This window comes from Mercenaria mercenaria, chromosome 5 (assembly GCF_021730395.1).
Source record: "Mercenaria mercenaria strain notata chromosome 5, MADL_Memer_1, whole genome shotgun sequence".
In the NCBI taxonomy this organism is placed as follows: Eukaryota; Metazoa; Mollusca; class Bivalvia; order Venerida; family Veneridae; genus Mercenaria; species Mercenaria mercenaria.
In genome coordinates this window covers 86141423-86157727 of record NC_069365.1, presented here as the reverse complement: position 1 = coordinate 86157727, position 16305 = coordinate 86141423, and the positions used below count along the sequence as shown (strand labels likewise).

General features: G+C 35.4%; 1 protein-coding gene across 1 annotated transcript; it reads left to right on the top strand.

The window, feature by feature from the left end:
• Nucleotides 1-593: 593 nt before the first annotated feature.
• Nucleotides 594-3890, top strand: LOC128557399 (uncharacterized). The gene is made up of 2 exons (XM_053544745.1): nt 594-1226; nt 3315-3890. The coding sequence occupies exons 1-2, from the start codon at nt 594-596 to the stop codon at nt 3888-3890; spliced, it is 1209 nt and encodes a 402-aa protein (XP_053400720.1).
• The last annotated feature ends 12415 nt before the right edge of the window (nt 3891-16305 follow it).

The following is a 16305-nucleotide window of genomic DNA, read 5'->3' as shown; positions in this document are numbered from 1 at the left end:
GAAAAGATATTTACAAAAATGCTGAAAAAGGAGGAGAAGCAATATATGATGGCCTTTGGTACATATTTCAAAAATCATGGGCAAAGGGAGTTCTACCAGAAGCTTTTAAGTTAGATCCAAAAGTAATGCTTCCAAAACCAGGCAAAACTGACTACAACAATGTCAGATCTTATAGACCAATAACACTAGAAAGCGTAATAGGTAAAATGATGGAAAGAATTCTGTCGAACAGGTTAACTTGGAAATTGGAAGTTGAGGGGGGTTCGTCAGAGTCACAAAATGCTTATAGGAAAAACAGGTCATGTACACAGACTGTGATGCGAATTGTTAATGCAATAGAAATGGCACAGAAAGCCAAAGAGTATGCTGTTCTAACAATCATGGACTATGAGTCGTGTTATGAACGGATCTGGCGAGGAGGACTATTGAAAAAGGCAGCAGGTTATAGTGTGAATGGCAGACTCTGGCTATATTTGAAAACTTTTTTGAAGGATAAACAATACTATATTAAAGTAAATGATTATAAGTCTCCTACATTCATTTCCAAAGTTGGAATTCCACAGGGTTCAGTCATATAACCAATTCTTTGCAACATGTACACCAGTGACGCCCTCAAAAGCACCAGGGGAATACATGCAGAGTTTGCTGATGATGCTAGTCTGCTTAACTCAGACAGTAGTTTACAAGAAGCAGTTATGAAGACAAACAGTGATCTAGACAGCATAACAACTTGGTGTAATAAGTGGAACATGTCAATAGCGCCAGAGAAAACAGAGGTACTTATCTTTGGAGACAATATCACTGATATGGACAGACAACATGCTGCTGTGAAAATGAACAGTATTTCACTCCCTATTGTTAAACACAAAAAACTATTAGGAATCACTCTGGACGATGAACTTAACTTCAATAAACATATATCTGATAAGGTTGCAAGTGGATTTAGTGCTTTGAACAGCTTAGATAATTTTGCCAACACTCATGCTGGCTGCCCACAATCAACATTCATGAGACTGTACAAGGCGTTAGTACTACCAGTAGTTGACTATGGAGCTGCAGCTTTGGTTTCTGCCGGAGACAAGTTCAGCCAAAATATGGAAAAGATCCAAAGAAGTGAAATGTTAAAAGCATCTGGATGTCATCGTAGTACTAGCACAGATACACTGGAGATACTAACAAACTGCACTTCAATTGATCTTCACATCAAACTCAGACAGGCTCAAGAAGTGATCAGATTAGCAGCAAAACATAATACAGACACTTTGAAATCTGACTCTGACGATCAACAAATTAAACTACCAACCATGTACTGGATTCCTAAATTGCATAAACAACCATATAAAGCCCGCTTCATTGCTAATTCAAGCTCTTGTACAACTACAAATATTTCAAAACTATTAACATCATGTCTACCTGCTGTGAAAGCCCATGTGGAAAGATACTGCGATATAGTATACGAAAACTCTGGTTAACATTTATTTTGGTCGATTAAAAATTCTTGCGAAATCTTGGATAAGTTTAAAATTAATAATCACAAGGTATCTACAGTCAGTACATACGATTTTTCTACTTTGTATACCACTTTACCACATAGCTTAATAAATGACAAACTAACTGCCCTAATTCAAAAGACTTTTTCCAGAGAGAATGCTACATTTCTCGCTTGCAGTTTTGATAAAGCTTTTTTTACTAGCAATATTATTAAACATTATACAATGTGGACCTGTGACGAAGTTTGTAAAGCTCTTTCCTTTTTATTGAACAACATTTACATCTGGTATGGGAATGCAGTTTTTAGACAAGTAGTTGGTATTCCCATGGGAACAAATTGTGCACCCCTTGTCGCAGATTTGTTTTTATATTGTTATGAAAGAGACTTTATGTTGAGCCTTTCTCCAGATACGCAGGTCAATTGGCGGGTACTATTTATCCTAGGGAGCTTCAGTTAATTAAAACTAAAAATTCGGATACTGATGCTTCGTTTTTAGATTTACATCTCTCTATTTATGACAATATTATACATACCAAAATTTATGAAAAGAGGGATGATTTTAACTTTAGTATTGTAAATTTTCCCCATTTGGATGGGGATGTACCTCAGGCTACATCTTATGGGGTATATATTTCTCAATTAATTCGGTCAGAGCGTGTAGTCATGTCAAGCATTTCAATGAAGGTAATCTATATATTACAAGTAAACTTCTTCAGCAAGTCTACCGTTATTACAAACTGCGTAAATATTTTGCGAAATTTTACTATCGTAATTCTGATTTAGTTTTAAAATTCAATAGTAATTTACTTCTGAGAGAAGGTATTTCTAAACCCGTTTTTTATGGGGATGTGGTTTACAAACTTCGTAAGATCTCGGGTCATGGTAATTTTCCAAATGTATTTGGTAAAATTATAAAACGTTTTATTAAAAGAGGTTACGACCCAACTGTTTTGAGACATACCGCATGTTTAGTGTTCAACCCGTTTACAATTGGACACTACGCTTCCCTCTTTGATTGTGTCTAACGGAAGAGGGGGATGACTCTATGATAAGCAGTTTTTAAATCCTACCAGGACTGAACTGTTTTGATATCTGTCTTCTGGCCTGTTTCGTCGGGCCCTTAAGGGTGTTTCTCTTGTTGCTCTGTCTTCTGAAAAGGCATTGAGTAAATACGTTTTTTGGTTCTAAAGGTTTGCTTTTTATATTTTTATACACGAGCATTTTTGTGTTTTACATGCCATGCCTTTTTGTTTCCATTACGTGTGTTAGAGAATCACCTGGAGGGGATTACTTTTATTTACACTGTCCCGTGTCTTTGGAACATGGTGGGGGTAAGAGTGAGGTTGAGTGCGCACCATAAACCGGTTTAAGCTCCCCAGTGGTGTTTTTGCCACTGACCGTTTCAAGGCGGTGCCCCACTGTGTTCCTTTGTTTGTTCGTTTTGTCCTCTTGTGTAGGCTTTGTGTGTGTGTTCGCGTGTATGTACACGTGTGTGTTCCTTTGTTCGTTTTGTTCTCGTGTGTTGTCTTTGTGTGTGTGTACGTGTATGTGTATGTGTGTGTGTTTGTGGTGTGCACGTCTGCGTGTTGTAGGTTTCGTTTTGGGGAGGCTGCGATTTTGGTACGTGGCATTCCCTGTTTGATATTTGTCTTTGTTTTGATAAATGGATGACAAATGCCAAACAGTTTAGAGGAAAACCATATTTTCAACTTCTTTTAACAAGATTCAACGAAGTACGAGACAATATTGAGAAAGAGAGTTTGAGTATAACAAGGAGTTATTTGGATTGTTAAGAGTTTAAGGTAAAGTAAACAAAGCGCAGTTTGGAGAAAGCAAAGAGGTACAGGTTGAAAATATTCGAGAAATATTAGAGGCATGCAACAAGCAAGACATCTTAGTATTTACAGATGGGTCATCATTTGGAAACCCTGGTCCAACTGGTGTTGGAGCTGCTGTTTATCTGGAAGGGTACAGCAGTCAGCCAATCCTTTTAAACAAAGGAGTAAGCAAAATTGGTAACAATTTCTCGGGAGAGGTAGTTGGTATTGAAATAGCAATGGATTTTTTAGTAGAGGCAACTCACATAATGGATAAGAAAATACACCTTTTTACCGATTGCCAATCAGCTATCATTCCGGTCTTCTTCAAAGAAACACCTGCATATAAAGTGGAGACAATACTGAAAATAAAAGGCAAAATTGGTTTACTGGAAGATCGCCGGAACACAGCCGCGGTGCACTGGATACCTGGCCACAAAGGTCTGAAAGGCAATGAACTTGCAGATCAACAAGCAAAGTTAGCAGCAAAAAGCATGATTGACAGTACAGATGAAGGGACAGGAATGTTAACCTCAAGGGATGCAGTCAGAATTATGAAAGAAAAGGTTAAGCAAAAATAGAACAACAAGTATATACACTCTGATAAAGTTGACAAAATACAGGAAATATACACATCTGTAGAAACCAGGGATTTATTTGGGGAATTCAGCCATAACACATTCAGTATATTTAACCAAATGATCAGTGGACACTGTAGATTAAACCATCATATGGCCAAGATTAATGTGGAACAGGTTCCGGAGTGTGACCACTGCGGGGTTGCAGAGACAGTGGAACACTTTATATTTGAATGTGAGAGATACAACAGTATGAGGATTGAAATGGTGGAAACTGTGGAGGATTTGCTCCACAGAAATTATATTCATTGTGGGCCAGTTATTCTAAAAGTATAAGCTGGAGAGATTGAAGAGGCTCCTGAGTCAGTTAGAGAGGGTATAGCCGCTGCCTTCCAAAATTTCTTAGTGAAAACGAAGAGATTTAACTATAAACAATGTCCCTCAAGCTATGTAAATTAAGTAACATGAGTAAAATTACCTGGAGAAAACGAATTCAGGTATTTACACCTCTGGGACAATACACTCTGGGACTTTACACCTCCCTTTTGGGAGGAGTAATGTCTCAGGTTTGGGAGGTGTTAAGTCCCAGAGTGTATTGTCCCAGAGGTGTAAATACCTGAATTCGTTTTCTCCAACATTGGACTTTACACCTCCCTTTTGGGAGGAGTAATGTCTCAGGTTTGGGAGGTGTAAGGCCAATGTTTCATATATATTTTTACAACTTTTTCATATATTTAATTCCGAAATTCTTAACCTGGGTGAGATATCTTGACCTGTCTCTTTCCAGATATGACCAAGCGCTGAAGTTATTTTAAGTAGCATTCCGAAATTCTTTTGTGTGTGACTTATAACTGACCGAAAAAACAAGATGAATAATGCTTATCTAATAAGTATAATGAATTCTTAAAGTCATTATACGACAACATTTTGTCCCGTTTACGTATGAGTCTGAGGATTTTTGGGGGATAACCAGGGAAGGTCCGCACATGTCTTACTTAGTTTTGTTGGGATGTGTTTATCACTCAGCTTATTTATTTCTTCTTTAAATGCATTCCATGCAGAGTTGGGATCTGTATGGTTTGAGTTGGAGAATTGAACACCAAACTCAAGTATGTCTGATTTGAAATTAGACCAGTTAGGTTTCTTATTACATTTAATTAACTTTGTTGAACTGGTCTTCCTATGTTAATATTTAGTTCATGAAAAACTATGTCATGGTCTGAGGTACCAAGGCAACTTCGTAAGATCTTGGGTCATGGTAATTTTCCAAATGTATTTGGTAAAATTATAAAACGTTTTATTAAAAGAGGTTACTATTAAATAGTAGTTATTATAGTGAACAGTGTTGTTGTTGTTGTTGTAGCTAGTAGAGTGAACTTAGTAACTGTTACACCACAATGTATTCAAACATGAAAAGAAAGGTAAACAATCAAGCATTGCCCAAGCATTTAAGGCCCTAAAATGTAGGATCCAAAAGGAAATAAGAACCTCCAATTGTGTATTTTGTGATATCTTGGCTAAATATGACTATGAGTAATATGACTAAAATATCTAAGATGTGAAGTGCATGATTGCTAATTAGACATACATATAAGTACATTTTTATATGTTAATTTGTTACAGAGTTACATGAGAATGAAATGATAAATTATGAAATTTAAAAAAAAAGTGATATATCTTTGAAATTGTTCTTTTCCTTCTTTAAGTTTTCCATGTATACTTAAATAAAACAATATAGGCATGTGATATGTGGGAATTAACTAATTGCTAGACATAATAGCATTTCTGGAATGTGCCATTACTATCAAACAGTGACACTTGCTTGGATTGGAATTTCACAGGAATATGAAAGATAATATTAACATGTATTTAAGACAATATATTTTTTTAGAATTGATTCTTCTATTTTGGACAATATAAATCATAAAGCAATGAGATCATATTTTAAACAGACAAATGTTGTCTCAAATATATGTATATTATCTTTTAAATTAAATAATTTCATAATACATTAAAAAAATATTTCAATATTGTTTTATAAAATGTAATGAATGACACAAAATGCATTGACAAACACCTTTTAATTATCATTTTTAATGTATAATCTTTCTACCTTCACAATATTTGACAAATAATTCTAAGGTGGTCAATTAAAATTCACATTATATAATTAAAACCGAGTTATAAATTAGAATACTGAAATAATAAATAAATATGCTTAAAAATTAGTTATTATAATTTTAATACTGTAATGAAAAAAATGTTTAAAAATGAGTTATTAATTAAAATACTATAATAATAAATAAATATGTTTAAAAATGAGTTATTAATCAGAAAGCTGAATAATATATAATTTTGAAAAAAGCAAACTTCAACAAGACAAACTTTTGAACCAGCATTCATTCTTAAAACATCTACAAAAGAATTAAAATCTATTTGGAAAATATCAGTCAGATTAGGCTAAATATTTTGTGTTGAGAGCCTACAAAAATACCCAATTAGCTTTTATTTCCCTAACAATTTCAATCTATTTCATTACCATCAACAGTGGATTAATATCCACAAGCCTAACTTTTAATTATCAATTACTCAGTGTAAGTGTGACAAACACCTTCTATTTAATCAAATCAATTATAACTTAAATAATCAATAATTATTATTGCCTACACAATAAATATCTATAGTATATAAATAAGGGAGGTGTAAAGTCCTAGGTTGTAAAGACCTGGAGGAGTAAATCCAAGGGTGTATTGTCCCAGAGGTGTAATATCTTGATACCGAGAAAACAGTACCGAGAAGACGACAACAGCACATGTGTTCATTGGCGTCAGTGATCGCCATGACCTTCCGGTCAAAAACAGATCAAGGAACATCTCTTTTCCTTAGTGAAGAAAGTACTGCGGCCATATGCAAAGGCATAATACCACCAATATTGTACCTGCTCTACCAACGATAAAAATCCTGATTATGTCTCCGCCCCCCCCCCCCCCCCTATTGGGGGAGATATTGTTTTTGCCCTGTCCGTCCGTCCGTCCGCCCGTCCGTCCGAACGTCACACTTCATTTCCGAGCAATAACTGGAGAACCATTTGACCTAGAACCTTCAAACTTCATAGGGTTGTAGAGCTGCTAGAGTAGACAACCCCTATTGTTTTTGGGGTCACTCCGTCAAAGGTCAAGGTCACAGGGGCCTGAACATTGAAAACCATTTCCGATCAATAACTTGAGTACCACTTGACCTAGAATGTTGAAACTCCATAGGATGATTGTATATGCAGAGTAGATGACCGCTATTGATTTTGGGGTCACTCCGTCAAAGGTAAAGGTCACAGGGGCCTGAACATTGAAAACCATTTCCGATCAATAACTTGAGTACCACTTGACCCAGAATGTTGAAACTTCATAGGATGATTGAACATGCAGAGTAGATGACCCCTATCGATTTTGGGGTCATTCTGTTAAAGGTCAAGGTCTCAGAAGCCTGAACATGGAAAACAATTTCCGATCAATGACTTGAGAACCTTTTGACCCAGAATGTTGAAACTTCATAGGATGATTGGACATGCAGAGAAGATGACCCCTATTGATCTGGGGTCATTCTATTAAAGGTCAAGGTCACAGGGGCCTGGTCATGCAAAATCATTTCTGGAGAATAACTTGAGAACCACTTGACCTAGAATGTTGAAACTTAATAGGATGATTGGACATGCAGAGTAGATGACCCCTATTTATTTTGAGGTCACTTGATCAATGGTCAAGGTCACAGGAGCCTGAACAGTGACTTGAAAACCACTAGGCTAAGAGTGTTGAAATTTAGCGGGATGACTGGACATGCCATGTAGATGATCCCTACTGCAGCCAACCATCAGTGTCTCTTTGACTTTCGCTCCTGACCCCTATTGACTTCTTGCCTATAGGACTTTGCATTGGGGGAGACATGCGTTTTTTTATTGCAAAAGCAATTTCTTGTTTAAAATTATGTATGAGCAGAGTTATAAGCAAAAAGAAGATAAATAAGGTGTAAGAAGCTATAGTCTTTGTACAGCAAATAACTGTATGAATATGTACGTCCATGCGTCCGTCCGGATTTGTGTGTTTAGACTAAAACTTTGATACGCATGGAGAAAAATATATACGTCCATGCGTCCGTCCGGATTTGTGTGTTTAGACTAAAACTTTGATACGCATGGAGAAATCTCGTTGATATTTGCTATTTGTATTAACCTCAGTGTGACGAAGTGTCATGCGCAAGCACCAAGGTCCTATCTCAAAGGTCAAGGTCACAGTTAGAGTAAAACATCATGCTAGACCTTGACAGCTTATCTGGACTACACCGCTGACATGCCTGGTGCATATTTATTCATTTATTTGGGTTTTACGGCGCACCAACACAGTATAGGTTAGATGGCGCAAATTTTTGTTTCACATCTATGTATATCGAAATAAAAACATGAGGCATGGAATCAAAATTTGCACCTGCTGGAATCACAGAGTTACAGCGAAACCAAGCGTTAAGACCCTCTTAGTCGCCGCCTCTTACGATCATGCAAGGGTAAGGCAGTGGTTCCAATACTTTTCATACATAGATCGCCCCAGAACCACATGGGGCATGCCTTGTGCAATCTTGTTTACAATTAGCATGCATGTTAACATCAGCGAGACGAAGTATTCAAAACAGAACTCATCTGATTAGTCCTCTGTGTCTACAGTAAATAAACGTTAATATAACACTAACTACCCGTTTGACTAGTTCTATATGGCCAGTGTAAATAGAAATCAATATATCACCAAGTACCAACCTGACTACTTCTGTATGGCCAAAGAAAATAGACATCAATATAGCACCAAGTACCCATTTGACTAGTTCAATATGGCCACAGTAAATAGAGGTTAATATAGCACCAAGTTCCGATATGACTACTTGAATATGGCCACAGTAAATGAAGGTGAATATAACACCAAGTTCCGATATGACTAGTTGAATATGGCCACAGTAAATGAAGGTCAATATAACACCAAGTTCCGATATGACTAGTTGAATATGGCCGCAGTAAATGAAGGTTAATATAACACAAAGTTCCAATATGACTAGTTCAATATGGCTACAGTAAATGAAGGTCAATATAACACCAAGTTCCGATATGATTAGTACAGTATGGCCACAGTAAATAGACGTGAATATAGCACCCAGTTCCGATATGACTAGTTGAATATGGCCACAGTAAAGATAGGTCAATATAGCACCAAGTTCCGATGTGACTAGTTGAATATGGCCGCAGTAAATGAAGGTCAATATAACACCAAGTTCCGATATGACTAGTTGAATATGGCCACAGTAAATGAAGGTCAATATAGCACCAAGTTCCGATATCACTGGTTCAATATGGTCACAGTAAAGGAAGGTCAATATAACACCAAGTTACGATATGATTAGAACAGTATGGCCACAGTAAATAGAGGTCAATATAGCACCAAATTCCGATATGACTAGTTGAATATGGCTACGGTAAATGAAGGTCAATATAACACCAAGTTCCAATAGGACTAGTTGAATATGGCAACAGTAAATGAAGGTGAATATAACACCAAGTTCCGATATGACTAGTTGCATATGGCCAAAGTAACTGAAGGTGAATATAACACCAAGTTCCGATATGACAAGTTGAATATGGCCACAGTAAATGAAGGTCAATATAGCACCAAGTTCCGATATGACTAGTTGAATATGGCCACAGTAAATGAAGGTCAATATAACACCAAGTTCCAAAATGATTAGTACAGTATGGCTACAGTAAATAGAGGTCAATATAGCACCAAGTTCCGATATGATTAGTTGAATATGGCCACAGGAAATGAAGGTGAATATAACACCAAGTTCCGATATGATTAGTAGCGTATGGCCACAGTAAATGGAGGTCAATATAGCACCAAGTTCCGATGTGACTAGTTGAATATGGCCACAGTAAATGAAGGTGAATATAACATCATGTTTCGATATGACTAGTTGAACATGACCACAGTAAATGAAGGCGAATATAGCACCAAGTTCTGATATGACCAGTTGAATATGGCCACAGTAAATGAAGGTCAATATAACACCAAGTTCCGATAGGACTAGTTGAATATGGCCACAGTAAATGAAGGTGAATATAACACCAAGTTCAGATATGACTAGTTCAATATGGCCAAAGTAAAAGAAGATCAATATAACACCAAGTTCCGATATGATTAGTACAGTATGGCTACAGTAAATATATGTCAATATAGCACCAAGTTCCAATATGACTAGTTGAATATGGCCATAATAAATGAAGGTGAATATAACACCAAGTTCCGATATAGCTAGTTGAATATGGCCACAGTAAATGAAGGTCAATTTAGCATCAAGTTCCGATATGACCAGTTGAATATGGCCACAGTAAATGAAGGTGAATATAGCACCAAGTTCCGATTTGACTAGTTGAATATGGCCACAGTAAATGAAGGTCTATATAACACCAAGTTCCGATACGACTAGTTGAATATGGCCACAGTAAATGAAGGTCAATATAACACCAAGTTCCGATATGATTAGTACAGTATGGCAACAGTAAATAGAGGTCAATATAGCACCAAATTACGATATGACTAGTTGAATATGGCCACGGTAAATGAAGGTGAAGATAACACCACGTTCCGACATGACTAGTTGAATATGGCCACAGTAAATGAAGGTGAATATAGCACCAATTTCAGATATGACTAGTTGAGTATGGCTACAGTAAATGAAGATCAATATAACACCAAGTTTCGATATGATTAGTTCAGTATGGCTACTGTAAATAGAGGTCAATATAGCACCACGTTCCGATATGACTAGCTGAATATGGCCACAGTAAATGAAGGTGAATATAACACTAAGTTCTGATATGACTAGTTGAACATGACCATAGTAAATGAAGGTGAATATAGCACCAAGTTCCGATATGACTAGTTGAATATGGCCACAGGAAATGAAGGTCAATATAACACCATAGTAATTTCCGATATGATTAGTACAGTATGGCCACAGTAAATAGAGGTCAATTTAGCACCACGTTCCGATATGACTAGTTGAATATGGCCACATTAAATGAAGGTGAATATAACACCAAGTTCCGATATGACTAGATGAACATGACCATAGTAAATGAAGGTGAATATAGCACCAAGTTCTGATATGACTAGCTGAATATGGCCACAGTAAATGAAGGTCAATATAACACCAAAGTCCGTTATGACTAATTGAACGTGACCACAATAAATGAAGGTCACTATAGCAGCAAGTTCCGATATGACTAGTTCAATTTGGCCATAGTAAATGAAGGTCAATATAACACTAAGTTCCGATATGATTAGTACAGTATGGCCACAGTAAATAGAGGTCAATATAACACCAAGTACCTATCTGACAAGTTTAATATGTCCACATTTAATAGAGGTCAATTTAGCACCAAGTATCCATCTGACTAGTTCTATATGGCCACAGGAAATAGAGGTCAATGCAGCACCAAGTACCCGTCTGACTAGTTCTATATCTAGCCAGAAGAGGATTTGTTGAAATATATATATATGACTAGTCAGTATTTAGTTCTATATAGACGTCTATTCACTGTTGTCATAGGTGACAAGTCATATCGGAAATTGGTGTTATATTGACCTTCATTTACTGTGGCCATACAGGACTAGTCAGATAGGAACTTGGTACTATATTGACCTCTATTTACTGCGGCAATATTTAACTAGTCATTTCGGAACTTGGTATATTGACCTCTATTTACTGTGGCCATATTGAACTAATCATATCGGAACTTAGTGTTATATTGACCTTCATTTACTGAGGCAATATAGAACTAGTGAGATAGGTACTTGGTGCTGCATTGACCTCTATTTCCTGTGGCCATATAGAACTAGTCAGATGGATACTCCTCTTAAGAATTAAACTTTCATTAAAGATTCACCAAATTCCAACAGGTGTTTGCTGAGAAATAATCCTACTATAGTATATTACTGTTAAATAATGAAAGGGCAATAACTCTAAAATTCATCCAACCTGAACCTAAACATAACATCCTCTTGATACTGAAACTTTCTATAACGATCTGTTAAATTCCAACTTACGGTTGCAGAGATATACTCCTAAAAAGAACTTTACTATAGTAAACTATTGTGGAATAATTGAAGGGCGATAATTCGAAAAATCATCCAACCGCAACATGAAGATAATAATAGTTGGCATCTCCTCTTTATAGTGAAGCTTCCTGTCAATTTTCACTGAATTCCACCCAGTGCTTGAAATACTCAAAACAAGAATTGTACTATAGTATACTATTGTTGATTAATTAAAGGGCAATAATTCGAAACATTATCAGACCGGGACACAAATAAAATAAGTTTATGCACATGTCCTCTTGATAGTAAAGCTTCCTATGAAGAGCGGCTAAATTCCAAATTGTGCTTGCTGAGAAAACTCTCAACGATAACAGTATATTACTGTATGTACTGTTAAATAGTCATAGGGCAATAACTCCGTGAAAAATCATCTGACCGGAACAACAAGTCTGTGAAGTTTCGCTAGAGATTACAATCATCAGTGGGTACGTAGAAATACTCCGGACAAGGAAGAATACGGGACGGACGGACGTAGTACCGGTCTTTTAGTGGTGTATAACCTTCAGTATGGAATCTTCCGTATGGAAAAGAGTGTTTCCCAACAAGGGGAAAGTACATCAATTTTCAGGGATCGAAGAATCAAAAGGAGGCAGTAAACAGTTTTCTGAGCTTCTCGGCCTAGAGTCGCCTATCTAACTTTCAAAACCTCACACAAAAGTCTGTAACCACACACCTGAAATAAAGATATTGCAACAGTATCATCACTGTATGTCTATCGTTACAAACCATCTGCAATACATCTCTAATATCTAGTTTTCTGTTTACAAGACCTGAAATTTGTGCTCTCCCGGTCGCGGAAACTGATGATGAAAAAAGCTAAATTTGCCAATTTTTCAATCGCTGCAGAAAATTCCCTGCCAACGATAGCCCCAATTGCTACACTGTTCCATACTCCAGTAACACTGTAAAATCTGAAAATAAGCTGAAATATATGTGCCATCCGTACCGTTTTTTCACTATTCCACTTTTCCTGAGGTCCCTGCTAAAATGACAACCCCACTTTAAGCTAGCTCAGAGGAAGCATGTATACGCTCCTGCAAGTCATTACGTCATACTATCAAGATCAAGGCTACTCAACTGATTTTCTTTAAATAAGTGAAACTCAATTCTAGCCGCTGAAACTTCAATTCTAGCAATTATTATTATATTGAAGTTCAAATATGCATTTCATTCTGTAAATTGCCTCTTATTTGTAAATTTGACCTCCCCCCACCCCCCCCGGCCAATTCAACACTTCGACACTAACAGCTGAAAACTGTTTACTGCCTCAAAATATTGCTCCAGCTGCAGAGTGGGTATTGCCTTAACGAATACCAAAATAAAATAGGAAATAAAGACACGCTCTTACGCAGATGTGGAGAAGCAGAGACTGTGATACACTTTATAGACGAGTGTCCCATATGTGAAGTCCATAGAGAAAGGTGTTATTCCTTAACATGGGTATCAGGGACTTCAGCGCTGAACTTTTTCTTGTTAATACAGCAGAGGATGGGTATGACTGAATAGCGAAATCTAGTAGATTTCGCGATATCAAGATCAAATTAGCGAAATCTAGACATAAAATGTAAACTAATGAATAATTTCAAAAATCCTTTTAAGCTTTTATTAAAAATATAAGTCTACATGTGCATGTCAATTTTCAAGAAAATATACTTATATTTAGGGTGGTTTTGAAGCGAAAAACTTATACGGGTCTTGATTTCGTCCGATTCTACATGCGCGAAATCTCAAGTGACAGGTAAAATCAAGACATAAAATTTAAAGTGATGAAATTTCTTTTTAAATCTTTTTAGGCATTTATTAAGAATATATTTCTTAGTTTGCATGTCCATTTTCAAGAAAAAAATATTTATATATAAGGAGGTTTTGAAACGGAAAACGTATACGGGTGTTGATTTCGCCAGATTTTATATGCGCAGAAATCTCAAGTGACAGGCAAAATCAAGACATAAAATCTAAAGTGATGAATACTTTTTAAGATCCTTTTAAGCTTTCATTAAGAATATATTTCTACGTCTGCATGTCAATTTTCAAGAAAAAATATTTATACTTTAGTATTAATTAGAAACGAAAAATATATACGGATTTTGATTTTGCCAAATGGTCAGTGACATGCAAAATCAAGTCATAAAATTTAAAGTAATAAATAATTTTTAAAATCCTTTTAAACTTTTATCGGGAATATAAATATACGTTTGCATGTCAATTTTCAAAAGAAAATATTTATATTTAGGGTGGTTTTGAAGCGAAAAACGTATACGGGTCTTTATTTCGCCCGATTCTACATGCGCGGAAATCTCAAGTGACAGGTAAAATTAAGACATAAAATTTAAAGTGATGAATATTTTTTTGAAAACCCTTTTAAGCTTTTATCAAGTATATATTTCTACGCGTGCATGTCAATTTTCAAGAAAAAATATTAATATTTAGTATGATTAATAAACGAAAAACTTATACGGATGTTGATTTCGCCAGATTTTATATCAAATCTTAAAATTTTAAGGAATGAATATTTTTAAAAAATCCTTTTGAGCTTTTATTAGGAATATATTTCTACGTGTCCATTTTAAGTTTCAAGAGAAAATAATAATATTAAGTATGGGTTTGAAAAGAAAGCATATGCGGGTCTTGAATTCGACTGATTCTGTATGCGCAGAAATCTCAAGTGTCAGGCAAAATCAAGACATATAATCTAAAGTAATGAATATTTAAAAAAATCCTTTTGAGCTTTTATTAGGAAAATATTTCTACGTGTCCATGTCAAAATTCAAGAAAAAAAATATTTATATTTACCAAGGTTTTGAAAAGAAAATCCTATGCGAATGTTGATTTCGTCCTATTCTGCGCGGAAGCAAAATCAAATCGTAAAATTAGAAGTTTGTCGTATTCATTAAAATCGTGTTGAGCCGTTATTGAGAATATAATTCCACATTTATATGTCGAAAAATAATATTGTTTTGAAAAAAAACCGTATACGGGTGTATCTTGATGCATTTTTCCGATATTAAATCTAAGTTGGGTTTTAAAGTTATTACTTATTTTCATAATAAACCGGCAATACAATGAGTTAAGGAAGGTGTGAAAATAATTGGACCGTGTTGCTGTGGGACTGTGTTACATGCACGTGTCATAGTTATCAATCATCATCTAAATTGTTTAATACATGAAAGAAATTGTATCCAACAATAATTGGAGAAAGAATGCATATATGAATGAAATTAAGAAAATGGGCCATATCCTAAACATATAACTTCAATTTAATTCTTAGAAAGACCTGAAACAACTGATACTGGTATTAGACCTTCCTGGAAAGACGTTTTCATATGGAAAATGTGTTAATGAAAAATAAATTGCAAATCTAAATAATTACTGTTTGTTACATGTAATAATCTAATAATTGTCGGATGATATGGCACAATTTTGACCGAATGATTACCTGCTGCATTTCGCACCTCCTCAAACGTGTGAGAAAACCACCTTTGAATAAAATTATCGTTTATCCCCGCTTAACTAATTGGATTAAATTTAATTTGATTAACTAATCAGCTGTATGTGCCGACCAGTGTGACGACCGTTGTATCTTCTGTGAGGTAAGATTAGTTGTTGTGTATATTGTGTTGAAAATATTTAACTTACAGAAATCATAAAAGTATAAATATTTTTTCTTGAAAATTGACATGCACACGTAAAAATATATTCTTAATAAAAGCTTAAAAGAATTTTAAAAACTACTCATCACTTTAGATTTTTTGCCTTGATTTTGCCTGTCACTTGAGATTTCTTCGCATATAAAAACTGGCGAAATCAACACCCGTATACGTTTCTCGTTTTAAAACCAAATTATATATAAATATTTTTTCTTGAAAATTAACATGCACACTAAGAAATATATTCTGAATAAAAGCTTAAAAGGATATTTTTTTTAAAGAATCATCACTTTAAATTTTATGTCTTGATTTCGCCTGTCACTTAAAATTTCTGCGCATATAGAATCTGGCGAAATCAACACCCGTATACGTTTTTCGTTTCAAAACCACCTTATATATGTATATTTTTTTTCTTGAAAATTGACAAGCAAACTTAGAAATATATTCTTAATAAGCCTAGAAAGATTTAAAAAGAAGATTCATCACTTTAAATTTTATGTCTTGATTTTACCTGTCACTTGAGATTTCCACGCATGTAGAATCGGGCGAAATCTAGACCCGTATAAGTTTTTCGCTTCAAAA

What these genes read in the sequence shown, in the direction of transcription:
- LOC128557399 (XM_053544745.1), top strand. Translation starts at nt 594, where the DNA reads ATGTACACCAGTGACGCCCTCAAAAGCACCAGGGGAATACATGCAGAG. An exon ending in AACTCAGACAGGCTCAAGAA is followed by an intron (nt 1,227 to 3,314) that starts GTGATCAGATTA and finishes AACAAAGCGCAG; the next exon opens with TTTGGAGAAAGCAAAGAGGT.